The sequence below is a fragment of the Aythya fuligula genome, chromosome 12, assembly GCF_009819795.1.
Source record: "Aythya fuligula isolate bAytFul2 chromosome 12, bAytFul2.pri, whole genome shotgun sequence".
Lineage (NCBI taxonomy): Eukaryota > Metazoa > Chordata > Aves > Anseriformes > Anatidae > Aythya > Aythya fuligula.
Window position 1 is genome coordinate 3,580,001 of NC_045570.1, and position 19,263 is coordinate 3,599,263.

A 19,263-nucleotide genomic window follows, 5' to 3' on the forward strand; every position below is an offset into this window, starting at 1 on the left:
GCCCCCCGAGGCAGGGGGACAGGCTGGTGGGGAGCAGCCCAGCACAACTCTGCCGTTGCTCTGACCGCTGCAGAGCGTCCTGCCTGCCGCTGGCAGGGCTCTCGTTACACCCCGGTCTTCCCAACAGCACGATGAAAAAATGGGAAGCCAGTGGCAGTAAAAAAAAAAAAAAAAAAAAAAAGAGAGAGAGAAAGAAAAACAACAACAAGGAGGAATAAGTTACCAGATTAATAATTTTTAGAAGCATCCCAAACTCCCTCAGAGATCTGGAAGGAGCCACAGATGCTTTTGTTCTTTGTGCCCGTTTATTTTGATGCCAGAGGTTCTTAGTATATTTTCTGCTGGAGGAGTACAATATTAAAAAGGAAAAATACTTTCATTAGAGCATACCTTTACCAAAGATTTCGTTACTGACTGACTGACAGAAACCAGACAAAGAAATAAAACAAAGAGGGGGGGGAATGTTAAGCTCTCCATTTATTTAAAAACCTATATTATTTTATGCTTCTGCTTTACTTTATGCTAAGGAAACTAACTCAAGACCTGATCAGAGTATCACTTTTCAAATGCCTAAATCCCTGTAAAGGTTTAGTGTCTGGCTGTGTGCATTTTGCTCAGTATTAACATGTTCAATGGAGTACTTTGATTTTTTTTTTTTTTTTTTTATCTAGACGCCAGAAGCTGGTGAATATATGCTTCATAGCTTCAGATAAACCTTTTGTTCTTCTGGGGCTGATCAGCTGGTGCGGCAGCGAGAGGGAGAGGAGGAAGGAAATTCACAGGGGCTCCACGGTTTCAAAAAGTCAAATTACCTCTGAGCCATGGCATTGCTGATAATTTAAATGAAAAAATATATATACAGGCTGCACCACACAACATCTCTACTGTTAGGACTTTTAATGAAGCCCCAGTTGTGATGACACTGAAGCAGGGAACGCTACGGTGGGATAATTACTTGGCTCCCTCGCAGCTGAGTTTCACAGATGCATTATTAACGGCACATTCCGTGCCATAACGAGCACCGAATGTAGGTGGGATTCGCAAGCCCCGGCATCCGCCATTAGCAGGTTGGCGCAAACACAAATGAGTGTTTTCACAAAAGCACGCAAAGGTTGTGAAATTCCAATGAATTCTTTCACTGGAAAAAAGAGTTCAAGCTGCCATGACCGGATGTGTCACCTCCCAGGGCACGCCGCGCGCCCGGCGACGCACCATGGGAAATTACAGAATCCGAAGGCATTGATTTTTCTGTAGGAAATAGAGGCGGCAGCCCTGATGAAGAATTAAGGAGGAAATGTAATAACCTAATTCTCCTCCAATGTCCTCGTACACACCCCTTCCAGCCCGGCCCCTGGCGAGGCAAAAGACAAGGCTCACAATTAGCTTTCGCTTAAGCAGGTGATGGGGCAGCGGGCTGGATGTCCCAGCGGCTGCTCGCACTTTGTCTGCACGCCGGCGGCTTCAGGACACAACATTTCCGAGCAACACTTGCTTTACGCTGCCACATGTTCCATGTTATTCTCCACGACATTCATCCCCTAAACACTTTCCCTTAGATACAAACCCCTAACAGGTTTTCTCCACAGAATACTATTTACAGGATAAGAAATTATTAATAATTCCTCTTCAAACTATGCTGTACAGGGCTTGAAAACTCTGGAGAATAAAAAGAAGAATTTCCTCTCTCTTCCACAGCACACGCGCAGAAAATACGACATCCACATCCTCCTTTACTGCGGGGCAAGTTAGCCCAGCACCGCGCCTCCATCCCCTCCCAGGCAACTCAGCGGCAGGAGCAATGCAAACGCTCCTCCTGACCACGCAGCAGCGCTCCTTGTGCTGCTTTCTCAATTACTTTGGACCAAATGCAGTTACAAAATTAGCGACAGCCTTGCTTTTTTTTTTTTTTTTTTTTTTTTTGTAAGCTTCCATGTCAAGGTGACCCTTTTCTTATTTCGCGTGTCACCCCAAGTGTTGCTGTGTGCATACTGAACCAACGATCTCCCAGTAATTAACACCAGCACTTAATGAAGTCCAGCTGCTGCAATGGCGAACTGAAGGGATGCCAACCTTTGTAAACCAGTACTTGGGCTACTCCAGTTACAGCAGCTTTAAAACCACAGCAGTCAGCTTCTCTTTGCCTACTTCTCAAAGATAATTCTTACCAAGTAAGACAAGTGTTCAAGATTAAGCATTTAATAACAAAGCTTATCTCTGAACTAATATTTCAAGCTGGAAATGATATAAAGAGCTGGATCTACTTAAATGACTGCTGCAAAATTAATAAAAATCCTGAGCAGCAAATGAAAAGCTAAAATGAAAATTTGAACTGTTAAATACATAAACCTCTAAAAACCCTACCAGTGTACTTCCAAGGGAAAATTGGAGACAGATTCTTCAGCAAAATCTGCTCCTCTGAACTTGTTTCCCTCTCCAGTATGAGACGCTAACAGGCAGGGCTTTATGAAAGTCATGCTCTCTGCCAGTTGTTTCATTACCCGCGGTGGTATGGTAGGGACACTAGGTGAAACTTTTCATGAGAATGTTGGAAAAGTTTGCGCTATAATTCATACCACGTGTATTGCAAAGGAGGAAAAAAGGACTCCTTCCACAGTCTTCCTCTGTCTTGCTCCGCTCCTTCATCTACCTCTTTTAATATGTTGCTTAATAGCTTCTGCTACGATAAACACTGAATGGCCTTTTAAAAGGCACAAGGGAAAGGAGCTGGCTAATTTACCGTCATTTAAACTAACTTACACATAGGTAACACGCATCAATCTACAAATATATTCAGCACCCTGAAGCCAACAGTTCTCCCCAGCAGGGGTTAATCCAAAGCTCAGCACTGCAATCGGTCCATTTTGCTGCCAGGAGACCTAACGGTGCACAGGATTGGCATTAAAAGTACATCCTCGATTATTCTGGATGTCCATGCCCCTGAGAATATAACTTAAAAACAAAATCATTAGCTTACACAATAACACAGTCCTTGGAAAAAAAAAAAAAAAAAAAATCCTGCGTGTGCAGAGCAATGCTGATTTCCAAGCACAAATTCCTTTGTTTTCCTTAATGCTAGCTTTGGACCCTACGATGACTCAAAAGGCGCTGTATTGAAATAATTGCATAACCTGGCAGTGCTCCTGTATGTATCAACATTTCACAGGCAGGAAGGTAGCAAAGGGCAAAAAGCCAAGAACCAAACTTTGTTTTCACTTACAGAAAATATTACGCATATTACACCATTTATTTTCCGATGGTAAACTTGATATTAAATTATCCAGACTTTCATAGGAAAAGCCAAATTTTAATTATCCAAACGCTGTGGTGGCAAGGTTCCACGAGGGCAAACCCCGGGCCATGGGCACGGTGGTTTTGCGTGGCACAGTACGAGGCTCCCAGGCCTCTCGCACGCATTGGCCTCTGTGTAAGAGTCAGCCATGAAAAAAGTCTGTTTACAACAAAAGGCATCTGGTAACCATGATTATTCTGTCTTAAAACGGAACATTTTAGATTTCTTAGCTCCCTCTTTTGTTCACTTTTAGTTCTAATGCCTGCAGTTTTCTGCTCTGCCCTTTTCTTTTTTTGTGCATTGTAACCAAGTGTGACAAAAATCTACATAGTCAATCACACTGCTGAGTCCTAAACAGGTGAGAATTATGAGTTTCACCAAGAAAAGAGGTTCATAGGTATATTTTAAATTCATTTTTTCAATCATTTCACAAGGCTGCTACCCTGTCCCTTCTGTAATAATAAAGCTCACAACGTGCTAGCATGGAAGCTCAAGGGACTTGCCTACTTGAAAGTAGAGCCTGAACTGCTAAATATGGATTCAGATCTAGATATTGAAACCTTGGACTACACAGATCTTGGGCATTCGGAGCCAGTCACGCAGTCTTCATTCAGTTTAGACTTTGGGTTCCTCTAACGTGTTGGCAGTGCTCAGATGCGAACATATAGCAGGGCCTGTGTTCACGAAATTACAGATATCTTGTCTTTCTTTCCTAGAGGTCTCTTTTTAAAATTGTTGTGTGCCAGCAGTGTGGTGTTAAGTAATAGGTACCCCTAAAGGATGTACAATGACTTCTGGGGAAAAAAAATAAAATCTGTCATTATGAAACTTGTAGACTGAGGCACAGAAGTTTCTGATGGGATACCAGGTTTTAAACCTAATACCATAGGTACCCGAAAATAAAGTTTTTGCCATATATTTATGAGTAGAAAAATATATGCTTGAAGAATATATTTGGAAAGTAGAACCTACAGACTTTTCAGTGTTGTGTTGAAATTCTTATTTCAGTATGCTACGGCACTGCTATGACTACAGAGATCTAGACAGCCCTGGAGTAACCCCACGTACACACTTCATGGGCACATGAGTAACTTTATGAATTAAGTGCATGACAACATACACCTCACGTAGGTGTGGCTCAGGCAGGATAAAGCAAAAGGTTTAAAGACGCCACAGTCGGTACTTCGGAGCAGTCACCGTGCCATAGGGTTTTTAAGAATGGCATTTAGGAGTCTGGCACCTTGAACTTCACACTTGCTCCTAGAGCAGGCACATTTAGCTTAGGGAAGACATAGCTTGATTATATCTTATTTCAGGAATGGAATCAGGTTTTCCTTATTGAAATGAAGTCCTCAGAGTGTTAGCTTTCCCATTCCTTGGTGAGTTATCCCGCGGTGTGTCACGAGCCCACAGGCTCCCTGCGAGAGGAGCCCTGCGAGGGGTGCTGCCGCTAACCCCGCTGCTCCCGTCACGCAGCAGGGCAAGGGCTCGGGCTGCATCTGCCGTCTTCCCTTTCTAGACAGAGAAATACTAATTGTCTTTTAAAAATCTCTATAGTATTTTGTCAATATTTTTTTTATTACAGCAGAGCATGTATAAATATTTTATTGTAAACTGAGGGCCTAAAATAAACAGTTTAGTAAATAGTTATTACATTACAAGGAAAAACATCTGTGGCAACTGTTTTCCATGTAATTATTCTTGCTATTTTACATTAGCTCTCAATGTGAATTTCTTTGGCTCTAATGTTTCACTTGTTCTAAATCTTCCTCCTTGTTGCTATTATTAAAATCTTAAAAAGGTGCCAAATCTTAAATGAAGAAAAAAAAATGATTCGCTAGAAATTATTCATATCACAGTGAGCCTCTACTAAACCTGGCAGGGGTGCAATATTTTCGGTGAAATTAACATAAAATATACAACTGCAAATTATCCAGGAAATAGCTATGTTCTTTACAGTGCGCATTTACATTTGGAAAAAAATGTTCTACTTATCTGTCTAGCACAAAGCTACCATCTCTTCCAAAGCCAGTTTTAAAGGGATAGCAGTAGCTCCGCACGGGGAGCACGGCCCTTGCCGCGGGTGTAACAAATAGCTGGTGGTGAAAGTGACCTCGGATAATTGCTGGAGGTAACAGGCAGTGCTGGACATTTCTGGTTGCGAATGCTAACAATCTAATTTTAGATTTATTTCCCTTTTGGTAGGCTGGATGAATTTCTTCTCTTAGGCCTAAGTCCTTTCTACTAAACACAAGAAAAACTGTAATACCATGTAAAATGCAAATTTTGCTGTAAATATTTTATAAAATTGTTGCATACATCCCAAAAGCTATAGGTCTTAATTGAGAGCAGGCTATTTTTCCAGTCAATATATGGAAATGGAAAATGCTAATTCATGTTTTTCTACTTATGAAAAACCCTGGAGAATGGCAAAACCACAAATGCACTCACTTTAATATTATAAATATAATTTGGCTCCCTCTTTGCAATCCCCGATGTCCTGGCTTTTATCTCCCAGTGGCTGCAGAGGAAGAATCACAGGATCGCTTTTACATCCCCTGCGCAGGAAGTCACCCCCGCCTGCTGCCAGCTTGGCAAAAGAGCAAGAGCCCGAGCTCGCAAACGCGGCAAACAGGAACTGCAACCAGAAATTCCTGCGCTCTGACACAGGAAACAAGCCCCCAACGACACCGAACCCGCTGGAGGCGAGCAGCGTGCAGGCAGCACTGCTGCCCAGCGCCACTGGTGCCCAGAGCCAGGGGAGTGGGGCTGCCCCCGTGCTGCCCCTGGCTCCTCCTAGGATTTGTGCTCCCCCCAGTGCAGCGGTGACTGGGGCAATAAAGCCTGGCAACAACCCCTCGTCTGCTTGTGCTGAATGTGACTGAAAGTCGCTTAGCCTGCTCCAGCATACTTTACTTTATCCATCCATTTATTCCTTTCCTTGACAAGGAAAAGGCTGGTTTTGCTTCTTCTAGAAGAGAAACCATCAGGCCGATAAAGTTAAAACTCTCCAAAGGTCATTGATGCTGGCTTTGAAGACTGAAAATGATACTATCCCCATTAGGCTTTTAATCTCATGATTAGAGCTGAAGTTAACGTGGCTGTTTCACTTGCTACCAAGCAAGAGCAACTCATTTTTTCTTTCTATACCAGAACACTTAATGGCATCCTTTCCTGACGAGCAACAGCTCAGAGTTAAGCAGCCCAAACAATGGAAATGCAAAATAGTTTGCTGTGGTTTTCTAATTTTTAGATGCTATTCGATTAACTCTGAGAAGCTTTACATAGCAAAATCCACCCCTGGGAATCCCACCCAACCTACTTGTGGCTGTCCAGAGCGAAGTCTTCGCTGGCACTGGCAGGGAGAGAAGGGTGAAGAAGCAATCTGTTCCTACTTTGAGCTCTCACTCCCACATCCTGCAAAACTTACTTGGGCAAATATTTCTGAAGTGTTCAAGTAGTGGTGGTGAGCCTGAGCGAGACCCGCCATGCAAATAAGAGCTTTTTTGCGCGAGTGAAAATGGCCACCCAGGGCTCCCAGTGGATATTAAGATTAGATTTGTGAAAACCTCACTGAAAATTCTTGGGGCAAAGATTTACAGGTGCACACTGGTTTCAAAACCCAACGTACAGCATTCACTGTTATTACAGGCAGAGGCATGGAAAAAATTCAATTCTCTTCATTCAAGACAGACTCTGATAACCAACTAGTAAAACTCAGACTATAATTTCTTATTCAGTGTTCCACATGAGATGCATTTTGCTGAATTTAACATGTTTTCTGTTAATGGATTTCACAGTGTGTTGCCATTTTTATACAGCTGTCCAAATAAAATGTTGTGTACAATGATGTGCTTTTACTGTATTGCTAGCCTGCAAATGGCAGCCACTTCCCCAGCTTAAGCCTTAGGAAAATGGGGAAACTCTGACTAGGCCATTTAGTGCACATACTTCGTGTCTCAAGAGTCCTTTTCCTAGTAAGCCATATTCAAACAGGAATAAAGATGCAAGATAGATATAATTACACCTTGTACATTTATGGCCTAATAGTATTTCCCCTGAAAGGAAAAACAAACCCCAATATTTTCAGGTGTTAAAAATGAGAAAGCATTAAGTCACCGTTCTAGGGATAACTGACCCACACTTGTGTACTTGAAATCTGCCCTCCCGGATTGCTTGACAAAAGTGTATTTGCTCTAAAATCGCACACCAATGTTCAGCTTGCAGGGACTACCAGTGCACAAACCCAGAACCACTCGGGAGTGACCAGTTTACAAGAAATGTCTGCGCTGAGCTCCACAACTGCTAACCTGCACCATCTTGAGCTGCTTGGCTGTGAAGCTTTTACAAGCAACTGCACCTTTCAGTTCAAAACAGGCTGTTCAGAAAATGCCTAGCAAGTTTTTCCTCCATCAACCCCACACAGACCCGATGGCGCTCAAAGCTGAGCACTTACTCATGGGAATCTCCCAGATTCAAGAAGTATGATGGTCCCAAATGCCCCTGTCACCTGTACCCAGATGCCCTGACAACAGCAGCCATCAAAACTAGCACTATTAAAATAGCTACAGAAATAATCCTGGTGAGTTGCAAAGAAAACACATAAAGAACCTACCTTTACTTTTAATAATGTCCTAATAACATACATAACTCTTCTGGGGCCTTAGGTATTTTTGCAGTTTGGATTTCTGCATAACTGCGAGGTTCTATGATATGCAAAATAAATATAAAGTAAAAATACAAATAAATAAATAAATTATAAATATAAAGTATAAAAATGTAAATAAATAAATTAAGAGAAAAGAAAAGCGATAGATTGCTTTTCCATTACAGGTCTTTAAATTTTCTTTGTTAACCAAGTCAAGGGATATATAACTTTAAAAGGCTTAGCTTAAAAATACCAACATTCTCCCACCAAATGCAAGTATGAACTAATCTAGAAGCTAACATCTCACAATTTAAGTTCCCCATTCCTTGGAAGTTTATCATTCAGGTCTAACACTGACGTCGCTGATTTCAGTTTCTGGCACATCAGAATTAGCCTCCAAAGGAAATTCTCTCCATTGATGCTCTTCAGTAAGTGGAGGTAGAGCTATTAACGACTGCAGGAGATTTAAGGGTAGAGGGATTGTTTTGCTTTTCTTTTTTTTCTCCTCAAATCCTCGATTTTAACAAAAAACACTGAATCAAAAGGTCAAAAATTAGAAAGTTAAAAAAGGAGAAAATGTCACTAGAATACTTTATTTCCCTTCAGCTTTAGCTATCTATATCCGGCCCAGCTTGAATCAGTTACTGTTCATTACGTGAGGTTTCATCATTTAACTTTTGTTGCCAATATTTATTCCTGGATATAACTCACAGTCATGGGGTTTAGGAAATATTTGTCCATACACCAGTGACATGTGATAGCTGATGTGTGCAAAACATAACAACAAAGGACATGCCAGTGGTGCTAGCTGATCTTGATACCTTAAAACACCCAAACCCTACCTGGAGCAAAACCTAAATCCAATGGATCTGCCTAGGTTGAACCACACTAAAAATCTTGAACACAGAATAAAATATACTCCTCATAAAACTTAAACATTTCATAGTTATACATGCAACATTTGAATGACTCAGCCATTTTTAAGGCCATTAAGTGCCCACCAGACAAGATCCTGAAGGCAGGATGAAACCTCCCTGAATGACGTAAAGATTTATACATATCGGTAGTGCGTTACCAACTTTCTTCCTGCAGTGGCATTCTTCATAGTCCTCTCCGTCAGTTCAGGAGGAGGAAATGAAGGAAACACCTGACTGAAACGGTGTCCGGGTTTTGACCTGGAAGTGGGAGTTAAAAAGGCTCAACTCCTCGCCATGGGGTCAGCACCTGATGCACCCCACCTGTCCTGAGGCTCGTGCCAGCAGGACAAGGCACAAAACACCAAGTAGAGGAGAGGCAAGAGAGAGCATGTTGGTGAAGAAGACAACTGGAAAACACCACGACCAGTGAGGTTTTTTGATCTGCTATGGAGCTCTGTCTTCTGAAGACCACGGTCTGACAGGCAGAAGCTGAAGTCCTCTTCCTCAGGCTTACTGTGCAGCCACACAGTGGCAACTGGCCCTTACGAGAATGGCAAGGCTTGGGCTTCTTTAAAGAAATTTATTACTACAAAAAGACACACAATGAATCTGCCAAGTTAAAATTTTCAATTAAAAAATTCTGTTTCTTAGAAAGGCCCAAAGCAGTCAAACCCCACTGCCAAACTGAACCAAAAGCAGTTTGTGACAAAAAAACGGATACAGAAGCAAGCACATCTGGTGCAAACGGCAGAGACCCCTCCTGCAAAAGCTTCACCTGTGCTGGGAGCCTTGAAACACTGAAAAAATGTAAAAGCATTTAAATAATTTTCATGAGCTTCTTTCACGAGGATCATTTGAAGGGAACCTCAGTGTAGAAAAGGTGTCCATTACAAATGGGGGGAAAAAAATAAATGAGTGCCAGTACCCCAAACAGGCAGGAGCATACAGGAAAGTCTATGTTTGACTTGAGTTACTTGCCAGCTATAACAAAACAGAAATATGTATATTTTTAAGGACCATGTCAATTGGTAACCTCTGGTTCTAAGAGACCAAATTAAATCTTCCCCAAGGTTGGGGATGCCACTTAGTTTGAAGTATAATTAAAGGCAATGGGCCAACTGTCCCTCTTTGAAGTCAACCAAGTAAGAGGAGGAATAAATGTGGACCTTTAACATACAGACATTTCAGTCTGATAACTATACAGCTAGGGCTCAGCATATGTAAGCCAGTACCCTTTCTGATTCCAAACCAGGGGCTTATATCATAACAAACACAAGAAGGAAAATAAACATTTTAGGTTCAGCACTCGCACGTGCTGAATATTGAAGAAGATATTCAAAGTGTGAAATCTGGGATTTTATAAGAGAAAACTAATTTTATTATAGTTTACTAATAATATAATAATATATGTATGTGTATATATATATATATATATGTATGTATATATATATATATATATACTTTCTTTTCCAACTTTCATGACTGGAAATGATCTGGAACCTAGCTTAGGTTTCCCCAAAAAGGTAAAAAGAATATTTTATAACTCTGCCACTAATTCCTAGCTAACCCAGTATGGGTTTTTCCAGCATCACCAAGCATGCACTCCTTTGTTCCTTATTCATTTTTCACATTGCAGCTATCCTTCCCCAAAGGCACAAACCTTTCTGTCACTCCAGAGAGTGTCAGAAACTGGTGCCTGATGTTTCCAAACCAAGAAGTTTGTTTGGCAAATAAAGAAGAAACATGGGGTAATATCTACTTTCTCCAGGTAAAACTACTGTTTGTTAATAAATTCCCAGAGAGATTGCAAACATCTAGACTTTAGGACCACACTGGTGTAGACTTCAGTCCCAGAATTCACACGAGGAGACAACTTCCTTAACACATCAATTCTATCAAGTCTGAAGACTACACCTAGAAATGATGGAGGGCTTTCTCCCCGCCCCCCAAGAAATATTCTGGTGTTTTGCTTGAAAGTAGGACACAGAGGGGTGCTGACCTCTCCACTGGGGAGGAATAGAGTCATTTTGCCATCTGCAGGGAGAACCAAAACCCCACATGGTGAGAACTTGCTTTTTTTTTTTTTTTTCCCCCATATTCAAGATTAGCAAAGAAGGGCTAAGAAATTTGTTTGTGAACTCAGACTCAAACAGTCACAGCCACTCACACAAAATATGTGAGGAACAGGCAGGAAGCATCTCTGCAGACTCTTAAATACAAACGTACTGCAGTTTTCAAGGTTAATAGAATTAATAAAAATGAAAAGCAAGTTACAGATTCAGAAAAATCATTGCTACACAGGGCAAAGTTTATTGAAAAATAGCATTTTTTGCCACACTGCCTAACTGATACTGAAAGGCTGCGAATAGATTGAGGTGCTTGCTAATGATAACTTTGAAGAAAAATCACACTTAAAACTCTGACTGATTACAGAAAAGGTGTTTTATCAACTGCTCCCTTTATGAATAAATATGAAACTACCAGGAAAATGTTTAAACAGGTGTAATCACAACTGCGTATGAAAATTGAGTTTGGAGGCTGCAAGGAATCTTAACACAGTTAAGAAAGAATGAAAGCAATGCAAAACTGGGATCATAGCCGATTATGCATGTATCATGCAAAACAGGAATGTTGTCATAGCAGCTATAAAAATGTCAGTGAAAACTGAACTACTATTACCAAGTTGTAAATGAAATGAAAAATGCAAAAGGAAAATGTGAATGAATACATTAAGAGAAATGCTATTTCTTTCCTGGTAGCTATACAAGCAAAACAAAACCATTCTCATGAAAAGGGGGATTTTTAAGAACCAATGTGCATAGAGAACAATTGCAGGGGGACGCATCTACACCGTGCGGCCGGATAAAATTATTGAGATTTTGGGTAATGAATTTTCCAGGCCTTAGAAAGGAGGGGACAGTAAAAACGTAATTTCTGAAATCAGTTTCAAAGTAAGAGGCCAATTAGGTGCTGAATTATATTAAGGGCCAATATTGTTTGTACTGAAGAGAGCTTCTTCCGCCGGTTAACAATGGCAATGTGGCTGTCAGTGTGACCACCCTGTTCAAAACCGGAGCTGTTCAAAGGGCACATGGCTAGCTTTTATGCACTACGGTCATTACGGCGTTATTTAGCTACCCGCACAAGCGCTTAAAGCTGAAGGCAAGCAACGGAATAAAAAGAGCCAGGCCAAATAACAGAAGGACCTCTTGGCAGAAGCAGATCCCTTTGTCCAGGAGCGCGATGCAGCAGACAGCTCCGCTCAGGCAGAGGCCCCGCAGAGGCGCCTGCAGGACTCCGGCCAGCCCGGGGCACTCGCACGCGGCTGCACGGAGGGGCTCACGCGCGTGTGCAGCCACCGTGCACGTCGCTCAGCTGCCACCGTACGCACGCTTAGCTTGTTTTTCCCTAAAATTAGTCTTTCGCAATAGCCAGCCGCTGCAAAATGAAATTCTAGCACATATTGTTAATTAAAGCGAGTCCACATAGACTTGGATATTTAAGCAAGCGCTGGGTAAATACATGAAGGTTGTACCTTCCGCTTCTGCATTAAAAGAGCAATTACTTGGAATATGCTTCACAAACATCAAAGTTAAAAAAATATTTTTGAGTTCCTAATGTGTCCGTAATTAATTCACACATTCAGCTGTTGAGTCCAGAAATATGTTCCTGTTGATAATTTGCATCTAATGCTTCAAAAACAATCTGGCACATTTTTATTTGCCTTAATGCCTGAAAGCTATTACCGAGATAGTGCTTTACAATGTCATCATCATTGCTGCCACGTATACACTTATAACTAACACTAGCGCTTAGGTCTGAAGAGTTTCCCTCAAGAATTAAGCAGTTTTGTCTCAGGACACGATGTCATGACAGTAGCTTAATGGAAGGGAATGTATTTACCAAATAACACCCTTAAACTTGAAATCAATTTGAATTCGAGTACCATATTAAACAAACTGCACAGGAAAATAAGGGAATTTTACAAGAATAAAAGCTACCCTTCTACTTTTATTGACTCCATCTATTTCATACAAAATAAAAGATATTTTATTGCGAGAAAGATTCTGAAAAGCATTAGCCATCCCCAGCTCCCAAATCAATGAGGAGAGGGAACAAAGTGCTTCACAAGATCAGGCCTTGGCATCAGAACCGCTTCACGTCTTCATCAGACATGCCCAGGGCTAATATTTCCTCACGTAAAATGTTGGGATTGCAGAAATGATCTTTACCTACATCCTTTTCACAGACGTGTGCACTTAGAAAGTACTGTGACAAGGGAGTCCAAAACCCTCCAAAAGCAGTCCCAATATTCACTGAGACAGTGAAAAGATTACCAATTTGGGTACGATCTGAATTTATGAAAACTAGAATTTCCTAAATCAAAACTGTTTGCTTCAATTCGTGAACAGAAGCAGAAACCATACTGGAAATCTGTTGGTTTCTGTTTGATTCTGGATGCTACCTCAGCTCCTTCTCTGTTGGTTTCATCACAGTGCTCTAAATTGTATCAGCTACTAATTCTTTTGAACACAAAATCACCTTTTGAAATTGCTGCTTTTAAAAAGTCTCCATCTGTAGTTATTACTGCAGTTTGACCTCTGAAGAGAGAAAACTTACCAGCTACAATACCGCAAACCTGTATTTGATCATTTCTTATTTAAAATACTTGTGTGCATCTGAAAGAGAAATGACTGTGGATGGATGTTATCCCTCCACTTCGTGTTTAATTCTGGCAGAGCATTTCCAGAACTTGAAACATGATCTCCAAGGGCAGGAAAGGTAATTTAGAGACTCGCAGCCCCACGTTGCACACAATGCACGATATGCCACAGCTTGGGGCAGTACCCAGGAAACTCTCCTCGTTCCCCCAAATGCAGTTGTTTAACATGGTCGTCCCCATCACAGCAAACAAGGAGATGTTTATTTAGACAGCAGTCCAAGAACCAGACCACAGAGCGCTTTCAATATGACTTCTGCAAGTTTTCCCCCCAGCACTCCCTTTGGTCCCAGGTGGCTCCCTGAGCAAGGAGCAGGGCCTCCTGCTCCAAGCCCCATGCAGCGGAGCCTCCCCCTCCCTGGTCACCGCCACCAGCCCTCGGCTGCTCGCGTGCGTTCAGACAGCAATGGGGGAATGGTGGCCGAGCGCTCGCAGCCGCGTGCACAGGGATGGGGACGGCTCCGGGAAGGGATCTGCCGAGCTCTGAGAGTCGGCCCTCACGAGCCCACAGATGCTCGCACGCCTCTGCAGCGTGGATCCCGAAGTAATTCCAGCGCTAGAGCACGGCCAGAAATAATTAGTTTCCCTGCTCCAGCATTAACTGTGCTGCAGTTGAGCTTCCCGTGCGTGTTTACCAGGAGACTTTTGTAGAGAAAGGGAGAAAGAAGGGTGGGGACAACCATTCATCTTTTTTGAACATTAAATAGAAAATATCCCCCACCTAATCACAACGGCTCCGTCCACAGCTGCTCCCCACGCAGACCAGAGCCCCAGCATGGACCTGAATTTGCAGTCCCTTGGCGCTGGGCCACCGGGGCTGAGGCTTTTTGTGCATGCTGAGCACCAGGAATTAGGGCACCCGGCCCGGCTCCAAAACCCAGCAGCACAGCCCCGGGCCAAGCCCAGCTGCTCCCAGCGGGGCTGCAGGACAGAGGGGTGCCGGGTCCTCGCTCCCCGCTCCCCGCCAGCCCCTGCCCGCGTGCCCCAGGCCTCGGCAGCGTCCCGGCCATGGGGAACGCAGGCTCTTTGGCTCTGGCAGCCACAGGGGAAAGGCTGCATTAGCAGACTTCTGTGCTGCGGCTGCTGCCATGGCTGCTCGCTGCCCCCCATAGAGCCCACGGCTGCGTACGCCCATCTTCCCCTGCATCTAACAGAGAGTGCACATCAGAGGCAGTGGTGGGTGGGGAGATAAGGGGGAGAAGCTTTAAACATTGCCAGGTCAGCGCAACAGGAGGTAAGCAAGTACAGAGGCAGCAAGGAGTACTGAAAGTTTTTGATATACTCCCAGGTGGACTCCCCAACGCCTGTAAATGTCTCAAAGGGGGATCCCCTTTCTGTGCGCACGGACGTGTTTCAAAGGAGCCCCAATCAGTGCAATGTTTCAAAGACCTCTGCTCTCTAAAAATTCCACCCCCAGGCCCCCCCTGGCTGAAAACATCTCTAAACAGATCCCTTCCTGGCTAACTGCAGCTGGAGAGGTCTGGTGTGCTGCTCACAGCCCTCCTACAGGCCCCAGTGTAAAATGAAACAAAACATCTACCATTTACCTCCTCCGGGGATGCATCCAGCCTGCTCCTTCTCCAGGGACCCTGCGCGGGACCCAATATGCCTCTGTGTTTGTGCACAGGATATGAAGGGCTAGAGTGCAGAAGGGTAATTTTTCAAAGCAGTGTGTGGGAGTAGCACTGGAAATTCCCTGCATATTGCTTTGAAAAAAATAACCCCCTACCTCCATGAATTATGAGCAGGGCCTCTGACTCCAGCCTGGAGAGCCGAGAGGTGGAGGAGGGAGGCACAGCCAATTTAACTGGATGCGCTCTTTAAGACTGGGATGTAAGAAATAACTGGAATCTTTAATCATATTACGGACACTGATATGTGAGGGGGTCACGGCTGAAGAGCAGGGATGCTTTGGCTGACAGTCACCTGAATGAATGAATGAAACTGTAGGTAAGTGTTTAGGACATCTCTCAACTATTGATTTTGTGCTTCGCAAAATATGAGAAGGAAGTGCAGCACAGAGGTCTTGGATTATCAAAGCGAAGGTGTTTTTTTATTTTACCCCAAAATTACATGTCAAGGCTAACTTCAATGCCTTGGCTCACTTCAAATTCAAAAGAGAGATAAAAATCTCTCCCTGGAAATGCTTATCCTCCTCAAACCCTTATCGGAGATTGGTATCAATCATTCATTTCCCCCAGACAGCACCTCGATGACTATATTAAGCCAGACACCTTAATTTCAGCCAGATACAAGTTCATCGAGACGAGTCCAACGCCGCGCTCTGAGCAGACACAACCCGAGGACAGGCTCCCCCGGCCCCGAGCGCTCCGGGATTGCAGTGCCCCTGGCAGCACAAACAAACCCTCGTCTGTAGGTCCTAAACTGGCAATGACAGTAACCGCTGTGGCACAGACCTGGGCTGCAGGACCAGCATTAGCTTCTTTCTCCCGCTGCCACCTGACTGGACATGGTCTCGTACAGAGGAGACGCTCCTACACTCGCTTCGTACACGACAAACCGGACCGAGGGACAGCGGGGCACGTGCTGGTCTCTCCTGCAGCCGGTGTAAGGGATGAAGGCTCTCGGGCTTTCAACAAAGGCTGCAGGAGCAAGCCCAGGAGGCAATCCATCACTCTACCACTACTGACTCAGCACATAGCAAATTAACACCGAAAATCTGCACAGCACTTACTGGTAGGCAAACTGTGACGCCTAGCCTCCCCTCCTCTGCAGTACTCCCCAGTGAAGAGCAAATGCCAGCAGGGGACCCAACAGGTGACACCTTCTGGAGTCAGCCACGTGTCACAGAGAGGGGCCCCGGTGCCTTGTGAACAGTCTGAGATGCCCAGAGCAGGAGGACGTTTGGCTCACACTACAGATTTCCGTACTTTGCTCCTTCCTAAACTCACCCCAAACAAGTGAACTTAATGAACATTCCCAGCCTGTATCCCAGCAAGGAGACACAAAGATGCAACCCCTCAGTGAAATAATTGGGTATTTTCTTATCGTATCCTGGCACATACAATGTCCTAGGTATATGGAGCTGAGTCCATACGTACCTTTGCATTTATAGAGGTTTTTTCCAAATATGTATTAGAACTTATGTACAGCTTTAAAGAAACAACAGGTACAGGTTTCACAAACAACAGCACCACACTCTTCTCAACCTCCTCTTTCTCCTACCAGTGTTGTTTTCCAATAGCTCTCTGTAACACCGAACCTTGTAATGACATATATATCATCATGTATTATTCCAGACAGCACTAATTTGGGGATATACATAAATAAACTTCACATATCAATCACTGTAAAGAAACTACTTTTTTTTTTTTCTTTTTTTTAAAAAAGGACAAGGAATTCCTCCCTCAAACCAAGCAGAACCTTAATTCAACACTTCATGAGCTATGTATTTAAAAATCAGCAATTATTTACTGTATCATAACTTAAGCTGAAAGAAGTGATAAGCTTGCCTAAGGACTCCTTTCTTTCAGGCTTTTGTTATAAAAAAAAATCTAGGGGGGAACTGCATGAAATCACTATGGTCCAATTAACAAGAATCTCACTCTTCAAGCTTGCAAACAAGAGATTACATTAACACCTGCTACAAAAGCAAACATTTTTAGATATCTTCATCTTAACCTGTTTGACATTGACTCGAAACTCCTGCCTAGCTCTAGAATGAAAATTATTGTGACTGACATGTATATTTTTCATTTGGGGGTATGGGGAGCGAAGACTGTGTCAGTCTGCATTTCTCTCTCTCTCTGGTATTTATGCATAATTCACATCAAAGATAATAGGAGTTACATATATGCATTGACGGGAGAATAGTTTCCTAAATGTAAAATTGTTGAAGGAAAACCATTATGCTTATGGGAGATAAATGCTGCACATGAACATACGAGACACACAAAGTGCGCCGGAGGGTCCTTGAAGGCTCTCACGCAACGCACGCCTACAGTGGCATGTGTAAGTTACTCCTCTGTGGTCCATGCATCAAACTAAACTGACCTCTTGGGCCAACACATGGATTCGGAACATCTGCACAGACAGGAAAAACATTTCTTTGCGCTCATCAGAAAATACCCGCATGCAGCTGCAGCAGCAATACAGCCCGTCAGACTGCAGTGACACTTCACTTCACGCTCCTACGACAGGACTGTAGCAGGAGGCAGCAAGCACTGCTTTTAAAAACACTCCTGTGTCTGAAAAGTTGAACTTTCTGAAGTCCAGAATTGTTGGGAAAAGGAAAAAAAAGCACTGAAATAATTCTGTAAGCATTTTGTTTTGACAATGTTCCTCAGGAATTCACCACATTTAGCTGGGAAAATGCTAGCAGTTAAATCTATTCAATGTCATGACATACAAAATTGAAACATAATTGCTCCTAAGTGGTTGACAACTGGCAAGTACTTTTTACGTGGATAGAGAGAAATTTATGCTATCAAATGGAAGATACTGTCAAAAGTTTGATTTTAATATAAATGAAAATGCTACACGAGGACTCAAAAGGATAAGGAAAAAAGCTCAGCAGTAACACTTTTATAACCACATATTTAAAAAGCTTTGAAGTGAAGAATCATTACATCAAAATCATTTTCCTTGAAAGATAAAAAAAAAATTACAGCATGAATATTAACAAGTTATTAGAATAGTGAATTTCAAAGAGTAGCAAAAAACAAGCAGCCCATGAGTGGCCTAGTTTAAAGAATGTCTTACCAATCATATGGTTAGCGACATGGATTTGTATCTCTCTCTCATTCTCAAAGGTCATCTGGCACTTGATGCATTGATAGGTCTTTTTCTGTTTAATAACCAAAAAAAGATTAGAGAAAACTGCACTGTAGCATAAGGCAAGTGTGATCATGAATATAGCATGTTACGTGCTTCAACTTCCCTCCGCTGAGTCCTTTCCTACTTGTACATGATACCACTATGATACCAAGTTGGGCTGGGCTTTTCTGGACCATAAACACGACCTCTAATTAACAGCCTGCTTCTAGAGAACTTTAATTTCAACTTTACAAATTTCAAATGATAGTACTTGAAAGTCTGATTGACTACTTGAGCCATAATCAGAGTGCTCGTGTCATTTAGCCCATGATAGTAAAACCTCTTGTAGGGTGAAATAAAAGATGTTGAAAAGATCACAAAATGATCTACTTTTTCACAAAAATATCAACTTTTTCAAAAATTACATCTTTAGAGAAAGCTTAGAATAGAGGAGTTTTTCTAGGCAAAACTCCTCTAGTTACTTGAGGAAGTGAAGGACAAGAGGAAAAATACATTTTGTACAGGGCTCCCATCAGAAATCCTGAAAAACCTGCATTACCACACAGAATGGTTTTCTAGCACAATCTGTTGCATATTTTCTCTGTCACAAAGTCATACTAGGGAGGTCTGGCTGCAGAAATCAGGAGATGGTGTGAAGAGGCAATTACATGAACCATTTATTCAAATAGGGAAAATGGGGTTTAGACTCAGACTGACAGCGGTGCATGCATTTGAGCATCATGACAGGGAAAAATCCAAGAAATCATTTGTAGAAATGAAAATGCATACTGACAAGTTTGATGTCCAAGTTAGGGAAACAAAACAAAACAAAACAAAACAACTAATGCTAAGCTTTTGTACACTTGCAAAACCTCTCACTTCCCAAAGCAGGACCACCGCACCTTGGTCTAAC

At 42.7% G+C, this 19,263-nt stretch overlaps 1 protein-coding gene across 4 annotated transcripts in view; it reads right to left on the bottom strand.

The window, feature by feature from the left end:
- The window catches only part of ZNF423 (zinc finger protein 423), a 208,795-nt gene that overhangs the window by 67,529 nt on the left and 122,003 nt on the right, over nucleotides 1-19,263 (bottom strand). For all 4 annotated transcript variants that reach the window (XM_032195621.1, XM_032195622.1, XM_032195620.1 and 1 more), the window contains one exon: nucleotides 18,297-18,381. In XM_032195621.1, coding sequence (XP_032051512.1) covers nucleotides 18,297-18,381 — 85 coding nt within the window. The remainder of the gene's footprint in view (nucleotides 1-18,296; nucleotides 18,382-19,263) is intronic.